Source organism: Panulirus ornatus, chromosome 2 (genome assembly GCF_036320965.1).
Source record: "Panulirus ornatus isolate Po-2019 chromosome 2, ASM3632096v1, whole genome shotgun sequence".
Classification (NCBI taxonomy): Eukaryota; Metazoa; Arthropoda; class Malacostraca; order Decapoda; family Palinuridae; genus Panulirus; species Panulirus ornatus.
The window spans coordinates 50,390,846-50,406,336 of record NC_092225.1 but is presented as its reverse complement, the minus strand read 5'-3'; the positions used below and the strand labels follow the sequence as shown (position 1 = coordinate 50,406,336).

Genomic DNA, 15,491 nt, shown 5'->3' with positions numbered 1-15,491 from the left:
CTTGTCATTATATATGCAACAAGGGCATTGAAGAGAAGGTGAGAATTGCAATGAAGAGAAATTCAGATCCATATCATCAATGATTTAAATGACTTCTACATTATCAGAAAGGATCTAAGATACCACTGGGACTAAATGACAAAAAGGAGATAATGGAAGATTCCTTTGTTCACTGAATTTAAACCAAAGCCAATTTATCAGATGCTGGTAAACATATTCAGGACATCACATTATTAATGACAAGATCATGTTATAAACATCAGTGACACTGATTCTCAAATGAATAAGACTAGATCCTGATGTTCTCTTGATAACCCATGTTAACAGTTTCAATAGAAAACAGAGAATCACTCGGTGAAATTTCTGTGTTGGAAGAAATCACAGGAAATATATACAAGACGTATATACAAGCATTATATGTAATGCTAGTGGTAAACTATTCATTTTATATATATATATATATATATATATATATATATATATATATATATATATATATATATATATATATGTATGTATGTATATATACATTATAACTTTGAAAATCATATTCAAAAATATTGAGAAGATACAAGAAAAGGTGTTGGGCTTTCGAAGTTTTAGGGAGAAACTTTTCATAGATTTGATGGAAACAAACTGTTGGAGGCATATGGAAGACCATCACTATGAAACAGAAATGAGATTAATGAGAGTACAAACAAGTATATGTATATCATCACTTGTAACTGCAGAGATAAGAATAGGGAGAGTGAGAATGATTGGTTCCAAGTAAAAACCGGAATTAGACAGGGATTAGTACTGTCCCCTCTTTTATCAATTATATATACATATATATATATATATATATATATATATATATATATATATATATATATATATATATATATATAAATATGTATATATATACATGTGTGTGTATATATATATATATATATATATATATATATATATATATATATATATATATATATATATATTTATACTATTCGCCATTTCCCGCATTAGCGAGGTAGCGCTAAGAACAGAGGACTGGACCTTTGAGGGAATATGAAAGCCGGCAAGGCAGCAGGTGATGGTATTGCAGTGGAATTTATTAAAAAAGGGGGTGACTGTATTATTGACTGGTTGGTAAGGTTATTTAATTTATGTATGACTCATGGTGAGGTGCCTGAGGATTGGCGGAATGCGTGCATAGTGCCATTGTACAAAGGCAAAGGGGATAAGAGTGAGTGCTCAAATTACAGAGGTATAAGTGTGTTGAGTATTCCTGGTAAATTATATGGGAGGGTATTGATTGCGAGGGTGAAGGCATGTACAGAGCATCAGATTGGGGAAGAGCGGTGTGGTTTCAGAAGTGGTAGAGGATGTGTGGATCAGGTGTTTGCTTTGAAGAATGTATGTGAGAAATACTTAGAAAAGCAAATGGATTTGTATGTAGCATTTATGGATCTGGAGAAGGCATAAGATAGAGTTGATAGAGATGCTCTGTGGAAGGTATTAAGAATATATGGTGTGGGAGGCAAGTTGTTAGAAGCAGTGAAAAGTTTTTATCGAGGATGTAAGGCATGTGTACGTGTAGGAAGAGAGGAAAGTGATTGGTTCTCAGTGAATGTAGGTTTGCGGCAGGGGTGTGTGATGTCTCCATGGTTGTTTAATTTGTTTATGGATGGGGTTGTTAGGGAGGTGAATGCAAGAGTTTTGGAAAGAGGGGCAAGTATGAAGTCTGTTGGGGATGAGAGAGCTTGGGAAGTGAGTCAGTTGTTGTTCGCTGATGATACAGCGCTGGTGGCTGATTCATGTGAGAAACTGCAGAAGCTGGTGTCTGAGTTTGGTAAAGTGTGTGAAAGAAGAAAGTTAAGAGTAAATGTGAATAAGAGCAAGGTTATTAGGTACAGTAGGGTTGAGGGTCAAGTCACTTGGGAGGTAAGTTTGAATGGAGAAAAACTGGAGGAAGTAAAGTGTTTTAGATATCTGGGAGTGGATCTGGCAGCGGATGGAACCATAGAAGCGGAAGTGGATCATAGGATGGGGGAGGGGGCGAAAATCCTGGGAGCCTTGAAGAATGTGTGGAAGTCGAGAACATTATCTCGGAAAGCAAAAATGGGTATGTTTGAAGGAATAGTGGTTCCAACAATGTTGTATGGTTGCGAGGCTTGGGCCATGGATAGAGTTGTGCGCAGGAGGATGGATGTGCTGGAAATGAGATGTTTGAGGACAATGTGTGGTGTGAGGTGGTTTGAGCGAGTAAGTAACGTAAGTGTAAGAGAGATGTGTGTAAATAAAAAGAGCGTGGTTGAGAGAGCAGAAGAGGGTGTTTTGAAATGGTTTGGGCACATGGAGAGAATGAGTGAGGAAAGATCGACCAAGAGGATATATGTGTCGGAGGTGGAGGGAACGAGGAGAAGTGGGAGACCAAATTGGAGGTGGAAAGATGGAGTGAAAAAGATTTTGTGTGATCGGGGCCTGAACATGCAGGAGGGTGAAAGGAGGGCAAGGAATATAGTGAATTGGATCGATGTGGTATACCGGGGTTGACGTGCTGTCAGTGGATTAATTCAGGGCATGTGAAGCGTCTCGGGTAAACCATGGAAAGCTGTGTAGGTATGTATATTTGCGTGTGTGGACGTATGTATTACATGTGTGTGGGGGTGGGTTGGGCCATTTCTTTCGTCTGTTTCCTTGCGCTACCTCGCAAACGCGGGAGACAGCGACAAAGCAAAAAAAAGAAAAAAAAAATATATATATATATATATATATATATATATTTATATATATATATATGGATAAATGTCTGCGAGAAAATATATTAAATAAGAAAAGATAAAGAGGTAACGTAAACATGTGCTGATGACGTAGCATTTAAAATCGGATGAAACTAGAAGATGCAATGGGGAGGTGGTCAGATTATTTCAAAAGACGCGGTATGAAAATTAATAAAGAAATATAACAGAACCGATGAATATAACCAGAAACAGAGCAGGATGTTATACCCCAAACTTAAAGATATAGATGCACCATTGAAATATACACTGACTATATGAGCCACTATTTTCATACCGATTTTAGTAATCGGATCAGATGCATGGTCACTCACCACCAGAACAAGTTCACGGATCCAGGCTGCCGATATTAGAGCACTATGGGTAATCAGAAATATTGATATAATTGGATAAGGTAAAAAACACCAAAAAAAAAAAAAAAGAAAGGATTCCAGCGTTACATCTGTATAAGAAATAAATGAAAAGAACAAGTTAAGGTGGTATGATCCTGTATAGAGAATGGAAAACACTAAACGTGCCATGAAGCATTTTGGATCGAACCCCCTAAAATAAGAGGATCCGCAGGACGTCCTGGTATAAAGAGCTTGCTTAGAAGAAGAGGGAAGGCAGTGGAAGATGTTGACGAACATAGAGAGTACGTGGTGGGTTAATGATTGGAAGAGATTGCTCGGGAGCCGTCGACTGACATAGTGAATCAGTCTAATGCTTGGTTTGAAAGATGAGAATATATATATATATATATATATATATATATATATATATATATATATATATATATATATATATATATATATATATATGAACATTATAATAGCTGAGGGAATTGAAACACCAAATGTCTTAGGGGTTGTGGCAGAGCTTAACCAACTTAGTTACAACACAGCAGAGTCTGGTTAACAAGTCAACAAAAGTCAGTGTAAGAAAATAATTTTTTTTTCCTACAAACCAGAACAGAAAAAGATCTTTTCATGTTGAGTATAGTTTCGTTTACTGATGAGAGAACTTGAGCTATATACATGTATAATAAGTTTTAGTATATAAATTGTGAGTCACTACACAAAACTGTACAACTAAAGTCCTCAACATAGTGTATGCTCCACCTTGCAAAATCATACACACCAACTCTTAGTGTTGTGAATTATACACATTAGATTTGAAACTCATACATATCATACGTAACTATACAAACAAGGATGTGGACGGGTTGGCTTACAACAGTTGCCACCAACGCTCGCCCACCTTCAACAGTATAATATAGACAGACGTTTCGTGGTCGATAGACACCCTGGTAGTACAAAAAAATAAATGACCATATTTAGTAAAAAGATACTCAAACTCAGCGTTCCCCAAGGTGGAAGATGGCCGCTCCTTTTTCTGGCTTATGGGAGGGGGATGTGGTGGTGGTGTTGCTTGTCTTACTACACACTCCAGTGTGCTAAAGATGTGCCCTCCCCCAAAAATAAAACATTCTGTTTAAGGCGGAGAAAATAGTCAGATTAATCATCAAATATATAAACATCTGAGTCTAGGCTTCATTAATCTCTTGAGCACGTCGGTGCGTTCCGTGAGCACGACGGTACGACTCTTGAGCACGACTGGAACGACCCTTTTTGGTAGATAGATGGACCGGCCTCTTTTGGCAGGTTTTAGTAGAGGACATTCTCGTCATACCCAAGGGTCGTTTTTGTCGTCCTTGGGTCGGGTGAGAAGACACGTCGTCGTACCCAAGGGTCGTTTTGTCGTGCTTAAAGTTCGTACTGTCCTGCCTTAGGTGTCAGACCGTCGTGATCAAGCAAAGATGATTTCCCATTAATCATCCAGCTCGGAGGCCGTGGCCCCACTTCCCAAGCGAAGGCTGAGTGTGAGTGCCAATCAGGAATACGGATGTAAATCTCTGCAGATTACTGACTGACCGGCGACCGTTCTCAGTGACCCAACTGATGTGGAATATCCCCAGTGGCTGAGAAGGTCCCTCTTAATGTGATAAGGTAAGGAACTAAAGCTCGTCACGCTGTAGTTACCCGGTGTTTGTGTTATATGTATATGTATATATATATATATATATATATATATATATATATATATATATATATATATATATATATATATATATATATTGTAAGTTCTGTCAATTTGTTTTCCCGTGAGTTAACATGTTTGTATATATATGTGTGCGTGCATGAGAACGCGCGCTTCCATAGAACATACAGACCTCTAACAGCCAGGCTCGAACCCGGGACCTTGTGTGTGGTAGGCGGGAGCGCTGTAGCTACGTCCCTAGAGGCAGCGCTCCCGCCTACCACGCATAAGGTCCCGGGTTCGAGCCTGGCTGTTAGAGGTTTGTATGTTTTACATATGTGTGTGTGTGTGTGTGTGTGTGTGTGTGTGTATAAGTGTATATATAAATATATATGTTTGCTCACACAGGCCTACACACAGACACAATAAAACCAGTAGTGGTCTGAAAAATAAAAAGTCATCAGTTCATGGGCCTGTAATCGTTCAAGTCCAAAGTGAAAGTTATCATTATATGTAGAGTAAAAAAATGTGGAAGATCCAATGAGATATACATAGCAGGAGTTCCTCAGGTTCCTCCTCTCCTTCCTCTTACGTTTGGCAAACCTGCATCAGAGCGTAGCGAGTAGGAGAGGGAGGCCCCGCCCTGAACTCGGGCAGGACAAAAGAACATAAGCTGATGAAATTCCGTCGTCTAGCAAGCAGACTCCCGATACATTTTTGGCAAGTTCGTCTGTCGAAAAGAAAAAAATAGGAAATGAAGAATCTTGTTCATGCACAGCGCGTCCCTTGGCACTTTTTTTTTTTGACGTGTATATCACTAAACTGCAACTCCCAAGCTGGCGTGGATGTTGCCATGCTGCTCAGGCGTGGCAAGAGTCCGAACACGGCAACAGCGTCGGCCGCCAGTGTGGCACTGGGCGCGGGGCTGTACGTACGACGTGCTGGATGATGATATAGCATTTGGCTAGGCTTATATACTGATACCTCAGAACTACACAGATTTCCTCGTATTGCTATCTACAAATATTCACTTTGGTGACACTTCCACAACAGCTGAGAGAACTCTGTGTCTGTCTACTGGCTACCTGCAGTGTCCAAAATAGTTCATTAAGCACTGACGGGCCGAGTTGTAAGCTCGGCATCACAGCTGTGTGCTCCACCGTCGCTCCAGGTGTCGACCGGGCGGGCGTAACGGCGACACCAGGGGCGGCTATGGGCGTGGTAGACTATGGGTGTGGGCGGAATGTGTGCGGGCCAATCCCTCGCGTGAGGTGTTGAGGACATGGAAGATAGACTGGGAAGGGGGGTTGGTTGGTCAGGGTGAATGGGTAATGGACACGAGTGCCAAGGGTATTGTCCGAGCTTGGGGGAAACGCCAAGGGACTCTTGAAATGAAGGTTGCCTGAACAGGAAATCCCGAAGGAAGGGGTGGCAGCAGAGCTATGAGTTGGCTAGGCGAGCGTGCTACACTAGCTGCAGGGACATGATACGGACGAGTTGCAGCTAAGCTCAATGGGCTGGCGGGGAGGGCATGGGTTATGAGCAGAGGCATATAGGGAGGTAATAGGTGCGGGCGGGTGGGCACTAGACGAAGTAGGTCTGCCCAGGGGGAGGAGGTTGCTCGTTAAGGGTCGGGTGGAAGATCCAGCTACGGGTGAGGTAGTCGGGGGCATCTCGACGGAACATGAGCGGGACTGAGGGCCGAGCACCGCCCCCTCCCGCCCCTCTTCCACCAAAAGACGGACTATCACTGGCTTGGGAGTTGGTCCCGGCCAGTGTGGAGAAGGTACTGACTGGGAGCGGTGAACCTCTGTACTCCCAGCATTCGCTCACACTCATGTACGTGTGGTCCGGGGCGCTACAAGAACCCAAGGGCGACGACCCACCATCTCTTGTCTCATTAACCGGAGCTGGGGACGGAGGTTTGGTCGGGCTGTGCAACCAGGGGGGCTCTCCGAGATCTGCTTCCCCCTTAGAGGCCCACGCCACCTCTCTTACATTGTTGCCCATGGCCGTCTCCCAGTACGGGTTGACTGTCAGGGATTTTGTAGCGTTGTGACCCAGTGTCTTGGTTTCCGGTAACGGCCAAGATGGACCGTTCTGATGTTCGGAAGCCACGAGCGGTCGACTCGCTGCCTTCCTGCTAAGAGCTGCGAAAAGACCGGAATGCAGTCTTGGTCGCAGTGAGGGCATCGCTCGCCGTAACTTCTCCCAGAACCGTGGGTCGCGTGGATGAAGAGTGGTGCCAGCTGTACGAGTGATGGCGGCCAGTTCAGGGTCAAGTTCTGATCTTGGCACGTCTTCCAGCATGACAACGAGGATGTTCTTGCGTCGCAGCCCCCGTAGAGCATCGACGTGGGCACTCTTGAAGTCGTAGCGGCACCACTCGGCGTCCACAAGGCCTCTGGATATTACCAGCACCACGCGACGACTGCAGGCGATGCTCTCAGCGATAGCTTGGCTAGACACAGGGGCTGAGGGAGCCGTGCAGTCCCGGTGAACCACACACAGCCGGTAGCCGGACGCCTCCAGTTCGGGAGCCATCAGTCCACACACCCACGCTGAGTCTTTGGCACTGTGGGTGACGAACGCGTCAAAGAGCTTTTCTCGCTCTTCAACATAAGCAGAAGATTTCTCAAAAAGCCGCTTGCCATAGCGGCTGACTGCCCACAGTCGGAGGCGGCGTCGGTTTGCCACCACCATGACGGCCGCTGCCAGTAGCAGGAGCAGAAGCGCTGCAGTTATGAGCAGCAACATTACGTAGTCATGAATGACAAGGTTATTGATTCGGGTTGTGGTCACGTAGTGGTCACATCTTAAGGGCGTGTCGGAGAGGACAGGAGGTCCTATGTTGCCGGTGTCATTATGCTGGCAGCGTATTAGACTAGCATTGGTTGCTTTGATGCGATTTGCCTCCAGCCAAGCTCTGAGGTTTGCTAAGTAACTACACTCACAGCTCCAGGGGTTGTGGTAGAGGCTTATCTCAAGCAGGAAGGGGTTCAGTGCGAGGTTCCACACGGGGAAGGTCGTCAGGAAGTTGTTGTCCAGTCGCAGGAGTTCTATCGCTCGTAGGGGAGAGAAGGAGATGTTGCTCAGGTGTTTGAGGTAGTTGTTTTGGAGGTACAGTTCGCGGAGGTCACGCAGATCCACGAACTCGTAACCATGTAAAGCCTCCAGCTGGTTGTGGTCGAGCCGCAATACCTGCAAGTTCTTGAGCCCATTGAAGGTGCGGTTCTGGATAGCGGTGATCTCAGAGTGGTTGAGGTGAAGAACCCTCAGGTTCTTTCTTCCAATGAGGGCATGGGAAGTCAAAGCACCCATGGTATTGCCATCAATGAAAGCTTCCGTGACGTCCATTGGCACTCCAGAGGGCATACGGGACCAGCCACCACCACAATCTACCACGTTGTGTGTCCACGTGTGGTCGTGGTAGCAGGTACAATTCCTGGGGCAAGTCTGCTCACAGTCACACGCGTCAAAGTCACAACAGTGGCACAGCGTGAAGCAGTGGCGGCGGTACGTACAGAGAAACTGTTGTGGTTGTACGGTTATCAAGGGCACCACAGCTTCGTGCCACAGTCCCGGTAAGCGGCACTGGACGGCTCCTACATCTCCCAGGTGTGGTAGGATGGATGCCCCGCCCAAGGAACCCCCTAGACCCGCCCCAGCAGCCCGCAACAGCCAATCTGCGGCACAGTCACACTGAAGAGGGTTATGAGAAAGCAGCAAAAGGGGTGGAGGGGTGTGCCTGGGGGATAGCCTCAACGCTGCCTCCTCTAGAATCGTCAAAATGTTGTAGCGCATATCAATGAGGGATATGCTGGCCTTATCCAGGAAGGTGTTGGAGGCCACGTAAGAAATAGCGTTATGTTGCAGGTGAAGCTCCTTTATACCGTCTGGAACAACTGCTGCGTTGATGTCAGAGATGTTATTGTGAGTGGCGTAAAGCACCTGAAGTCCGAGAGTTTTCTGAACTTCGTAAAAGTTATCTAATTTAGTTAACTGGTTGTAACTAAGGTCTATCCATTCAAGATTCTTAGAGATAAGGGCATAGTCGAACCAAGTGATGCTGTTGTGAGAGACATTGACCCAAGTGAGGTTCTGCAGGAAGGTCACGAGGCCGTTGATGTCTCCTAAGTAGTTGTGGTGGAGGTTAAGACCCATCAATTTCGGCGTCGACTCTAGCGCTCCATATTCAATTTCTGTGAGGGAGTTTCGGGAAAGGTCAAGGAAGCTGAGAGATGGGGCTTGAGAAAAGGACGCTTTACTCAAGTTAGTCAAAGCGTTGTGGGCCAGACGTAGTTCTTGTAGATGTGCTAGGCCTTGTAGGACGCCTTCTTCAAGGTAAGAGATTTGATTATTGCTCATGTCAAGTGTTCTCAGAAGTGGAGCCCGAGTCACAGCCTCTGGCAGGACAGTCAGTTCATTATGGGCGAGACTCAAATGGTATAAGGAGGAGCAGTTGTCAAATGCTGCTTTATGCACGGTTTCTAAACGATTGTGGTCGAGTGACAGATGTGTCAAGACAGAGAGACCTTGAAGAGCTCGGCCGGAAAGTGTCGTCAGCTGGTTGTGCATCATATCTAAGGTATGCAAGTTCGCCAGACCAGAGAAAGTGGCGTCGGAGAGGTGACCTAATTGATTATGGGCAAGACGCAGTACCTGGAGGGAGTACAGGTTCTTGAAGGTATCTGGGCCCAGGTGTACCAGAAGGTTGTGCGACACGTCCAAAACCACTAGACGAATAAGGCCGTTGAAAGGTTCCTCATTACTAGGTCCTAAATCCAGTTGGTTGTGGCTCAAGTCTAGTGTCAGCAGCTGGCCCAAACTACTGAAGGCTGCTGGAGGTAGGACACCTAGAGAGTTGTTTGCAATATAGAGCTCTCTCAACTCACGCAAGTCAGTTAAAGCAGACCTTGGCACAGCCACTAACCGGTTGTGCGAGAGATCTAAATGCCTGAGTTGGAATAAACCGCCGAAGGCCCAGTCGGAGAGGTGCGCGAGACGGTTGTGTCTGATTGAGAGAGTTTGAAGGTCCCTGGCACTACTGAAGGCTCTCTCGGGAACCTCAGCAACCTGGTTGTACGAGAGATTGAGGTGTTGCAATGGTAACGAGCACTCTGGAGGCAAGATGTTTTCCTCCGACGGCTGCCGGGCACCCAATCCCAGTTCAGGTAGGTGATGCAGGCGGTTGTGCGTCAGGTTAAGGGTGGTGAGTGACGGCAGGTGGCACAACACGGTTGGCGGGAGGGACCACAGGGCGTTGTGAGCCAGGTCAAGGGATTCTAGACGACCCATGTCAATCAGAGCGTTGGAGTGGATCGCTAAGGATGCCCCAGGCCAGTCCTGGTGATGTGCCCGTAGCGTGAACCGCCGCAGGTGCTGGAGGCCCGCCAAGGCATGTGGGGGGAGCTCTGTCACCTTACAACCCAGGATCTGCAGGTCTTCCAGCCTGGGGAAGACGGAGAACATCCCTGCTGTGACCTCCGACTCGAAGACCACCTGCCTGGCGCAGTGCAGCGTGAGCACCGTGACATGGATGGCGTGGGCCAGTGCTGACAGCGATGTATTGCCGCTGCTCTCCGACAGCAGTGCCCCGTTCAGCGTCCGCACGTGGCAGCTGGTGCGGACTTGCTGGCTGTCTCCAGCTGTTACTCCGGCGTTCTCCAGTTTCCACTCACACTCTGGAGGCCGGCCGCCCACGCACCCAACCAGCACCAACAGTACCAGTAACATGATAGCACATACACGTGTCAGAGCGGCGGGTGTGGCAGGTGTCACTACGACAGGTGTGCGGGGAGGCAGGTGCACACGCTGCCTCATCAAGAGTCCATAACGTGTTCAAAATGGTCCAGTGACCCGTCTGCCTGCTAGCCCAACCCCCCTGACCGATCAATCACAAGTATCAGACACTCGTAAAGGCCTAAAGGACTGAAACGTGTCGGGTAATGCGGAACACGGGTTCAGATGCGTGAATACGCACGTATCAAGTGCGTGGCGCGCGTGGCAGGTACGTCAAGACGGGCCAGGGATGGGGAGCACGTGACAGAGGTATAGATCCCGTGTGCTGTTCACTTCTGATGGAGGTTGTGGTAATTGCTTATCTCGGTATTTTCCTTATTCGAGAACAAATTGTGAGAATTACTACATGTCCTCGAATATATGCCGTGGTAGGATCCGAACCACCTGTACCGGGGCTACTGAACGTCAAAGTTACAGCCCAGCGAGGACTGGTCTGGTGTGTTTGGGTGCTGTAACTTTGATGTTCGGTAGCCCCGGTAGGTGGTTCGAACCCCACCACGGCACATACTTACTCGAGGACATGAGGTAAATGGTACGTCGCTAATACATGGGTGGCACACAGAGCCGTCTGGGGCAGTGGTGGCGGGAGGCGGCAGCGGGATGAACCCCAGGGGCAGCTGGAGCAGGTCCCACACCCGCTGCTCACACCTGCTCACTTCTCTGCCTTAATGCCCACTGGCGGGAGGCCGCGCCCCTCCACCCTCACTTGTGCTCCTACCTCTGCCACTGCTCCTGTTGTTGGTGCTTCTCCTGATGCTGCAGAGAGAGAGGATATTCCTGCCTCGAGTATACTACAAAATCTTGTCGTTCATAATGTCTTGCCTCCCTCTGACGGTAATAATGTGTTCCTCCCGCTCGTTTCCTCAGAGGCTGTGCAACCCAAAACACACACGGATACAGACAGACGCCAACACTTTCTCGGGATCAAACGTCATGCGTTTCCTCTCACAGTTCGCTCCCAAGATTGTCTTACCACTTGTATTTCACTAGAGCATCTTACACGCAATCTTAGGCCAGAGCTTCAGAGCGAACCAACGGGCGCTGGTTAGACTTCACTTATTCTCAGTCTGACATTAATTCACATATTAGAATCTTCAGAGTACCAGTCTATGATCGTCCTGAGCTTGTTTCATCATATGATTAATGATGGAAAAAAATGAACTGTTTCTGCTGTAAAATAAGAAAAAAAACTATCTTTACTTAATGACAACTATCGCGAAGTTTAGATTATTTATAACTCATGAGATTAATGTCTGGATCAAGTAATTGTGGATGACGGATGACTTATTTCTGAAGTCCACAACCTAGCATCGCTGCTTCGTGGGAAACAGTCATCACCAGACCAAATAGTTTCTCGTCCATATATTCAGACCTGTATGTCCTGTGTGTGTGTGTGTGTGTGTGTGTGTGTAATCCACGCCGACTGGAGTTCAGGCACCCAGTGTTGTTTTATGTCCAGTAATCCGTCCTTAGGTGATGCCTCCCCACCACGCTGGGGATTATGATACACTTGTCCTTTCGTTCACTCTCACAGTTCTTATGAATTCTGTCACTTCATATTATAATCTGTCAGTGGCTCTACAGCAGTAGAGCGGGGGTTGGTTTTTCATCACATTTACTTGTTGAAAAAAATTAGTCTTTGGATTTTACATCTCGGATCCTAGAATGACCATGCGGTTCGTGACAGAGTTGAAGCGAATAGGCGGAGGGAGACTGGGGACCGCCGTGTTCCAACCACACAAGCAGTTCAGCACACACTGACCCGCCAACCCGGAGCGCTCGGAATATTTATGGACTAGTGCCAGATGTCGCCAGCCGGCGCATTGCTCTTAACGTTTCTGGCAGTTGTGCATACTTTCTCTCGACGACGATCTTGGGTTAGGATGATGCGCATCACTTCCGGAAGAAGACTGGAATCAGAGGTTTAATCCCAACTAGTTGATGTTGATCCACTACATTTATATATTCTTGTGATATACATACTTTTTTTTCGTGCTAAATGACACGATTCAGGAAAATGAATACTGTAATTAAGGCCATCTCATTAACGATATATATATATATTTATTTTTTTTTTTTGCTTTGTCGCTGTCTCCCGCGTTTGCGAGGTAGCGCAAGGAAACAGACGAAAGAAGTGGCCCAACCCACCCCCATACACGTGTATATACATACGTCCACACACGCAAATATACATACCTACACAGCTTTCCATGGTTTACCCCAGACGCTTCACATGCCTTGATTCAATCCATATATATATATATATATATATATATATATATATATATATATATATATATATATATATATATATATATAATATGATATGCGTAAAACAGGAAAATGAAATACGATGGAAGATCGCTTAGAAGAGGGGAGAGAGGGAAAGAGGAGTGGATGATCACTGAGGGAGAAAAGAGCACAGTCACTCGGAGAGAAGAGTGGATGATTGCTTAGAGAGATTATTGGATGATTATATGCGGAGAGGAGGGGTAGTTGATCACTTGGGTGAAGGTGAGGGAGGAGGACTTCCGATTGTCATCCACTGAGAGGTGGGGAAGGAAGGAGGGTGGAAACACGTCCTTCCCGAAGTGTGAGAAGTTGAGCCACTTCATTTGTCGGTCTAAAGTTGATCTGTGGAACATCTCGGCCAGATCATCTAAATTTAGTTAGCATTTTACTCCGTCCAGAATCCCCAGTGGGAAAATGTATAAAACAAAAGGAATGTGCGATTGCTTTCTCAACTTTCGACACGGGTTTGACTCATTTCAGGATATAGGATAAAAGTACGACACTGATTTCTTCTGTCTGCCTGATCAAACGACTTTAAGAGACTTTGCTTCTAAATTCATATCTTTCAGGTGAGTTATAGAGATGGATCTAAAAAAAGCATTGGCTTAGATATGGCTCTTACATTAATGATTCGTTGTAATCGAACGAACCGTTTGCACTGCGTCTTTTTTTGTATTCATTGCTACTTTTAAATTCCGGAATCAGTCTCGAATACTTCCAAGCCTTCTCACTAGAACACCTGCCTGAAGATATATTTCCACAACAGATTCTGTCACACGAGTAGAGGAAGGATTATAAGATAAGACGTTGTTGAAGTGATACACTGACAACCTTTGATTTAGTCCCCATGACCAAGGTGGTACGACCCTTAAACGCACTGGTACGACTCGCTAGCAAAATGGTACGACCATTGAGCGCTACACAACGACCCGTGAGAATGAAGGCCATTGACCCTTGACTTAACCTCGAAGAACTAGATCAAAAGGTCAGGCTATTATACACACATACTCAGTGAAGGCGTCTCAGGTGTTGAAAACACAGTAAGCGCCCCACTTAACCACCTCGGGGGTAGCGTGTTGTAAGGTTGCCTACATATAGCGTGTACGTGCATGGAAATCCAGTGTTCCTTTAGGAAATTTCAAAGCTTGAAACATAGTCACAGTAAAAAGGTTATTGCAGATGATTAAAATTCTGACGACTGATACAGCAACAATTGTTTAATATGTCTACCCCTGGCTGAGGGAATATAATAGAATAGGTAACTGAGTGCATTTGTATAACCGGTAGGAAGGTGTATCTGAAAATATGAATATATTTTGATACACGAGTGAATATAAAAATGAAAAAACAAAACGCCCGTTGTATGATTCTGCACCGTGCATGAGTACAGTGAATATCTGTGTGTATTGAACGAAGCTGTGCAGTTATGGGTACTACCTTTGCTGACGTTTGACTGTAATAGAACAAAGGCGTGACCGTCTGTACCGAAGTTAATGAATCAATAAGTCCGAAACGACATTACTAATAGGCTTTAATTTAAACTTGCTAGATAATGTTAGATATGACTTAAGATCACAACTTGAACACTTTTTTTTTTCTGTACAGAACTTTACAGATGACCATTTTTTTTTCAAGTCTATGTATAATGGACCATGTCCGGCACAGGCTGCCAGGCCATAGTAACCAGACAGGCCACCACTGAAAAGGTTAGGGGAGGGGAAGGCCATGCAGGGGGGTGGGGTAGTCGGGGAGGGGAAGAGAGTGCAAGGAAGGGGTCGAGGAGTGAGGAGAGGGCTGTGTGGGGGGTGGCGGTTGGAGAGGGGAGGGCCATGCTAGGGGTGGATGTCGGGGAAGGAAGGGCCGCGTTAGGGGTGGAGGCCAGGGGAGCCGTGGGCTAAGCTTGGGGTGAGGGTCGTCGGGGCAGGGGTGAGTAGTGCAGGGTCTGGGGAGTCTAGGGAGGGCAGGACCGAACAGGAGATTGGGGTTGGGGAAAGGGAGCGACCTGTGCTGGGGATAGGGGTCATATGTGTCCAGCCATTAAAGCGTCCAATACGCTTCGAGGAGGACGGTCGAAGAAGCTCGTATCAGCTCGAACTTTCGTGGGGAAGGTGACTGGGTTTGATATCATACAGCCTCCTTAGCGTAAGTCATAAGCTTAATGGAATAATATTCAGTACTTGGATTTGTTAATCTGGAACGAGAGTAAGGCACAGCAGAAGATATAAGCCGATCTTAAGGAGAAAAGTGAAAGACGACCCACAAAGACAGACTGTCTTGTCCCAGCCCTGAGGTAACGTCGACTTCATCATCTCGTGTCTCCTTGCCTTAAAGGAACACCAAAAAATACCCTGACATCATACAGCCAGCAAGACCTGTATCTTGCTTTTCTGCGTCTATAAAGGAATCACGAAGAAATAGACCATTGGACCCCTTCAAGGGCTGTTTTTGATAAACTTAAAGCAGGATTCACAACTCTATGGGAGAGACTCGGTAATGTTTGCAAAATATTCTGGCTATTTATCGCCAAATATCTGGAGACGACTTGGGCTTGATCATCATGTTCTGGGCGAGGGAGGAGAAAGTATATAATCTTACTGA

General features: G+C 46.1%; 1 protein-coding gene across 1 annotated transcript; it reads right to left on the bottom strand.

Annotated features, from left to right (window-relative positions):
- Window positions 1–5,142: 5,142 nt before the first annotated feature.
- On the bottom strand, window positions 5,143–12,380 carry LOC139756352 (toll-like receptor Tollo). The gene is made up of 2 exons (XM_071675719.1): window positions 12,252–12,380; window positions 5,143–11,771 (listed from the first exon to the last, which is right to left on the bottom strand). Exon 2 carries the CDS (start codon window positions 10,620–10,622, stop codon window positions 6,384–6,386), a length of 4,239 nt encoding a protein of 1,412 aa, XP_071531820.1. The 5' UTR covers window positions 10,623–11,771; window positions 12,252–12,380; the 3' UTR covers window positions 5,143–6,383.
- Window positions 12,381–15,491: the final 3,111 nt, after the last annotated feature.

Bases quoted from the DNA above. Each gene is read 5' to 3' on its own strand.
- LOC139756352 (XM_071675719.1), bottom strand. From the start codon at position 10,622: ATGAGGCAGCGTGTGCACCTGCCTCCCCGCACACCTGTCGTAGTGACA.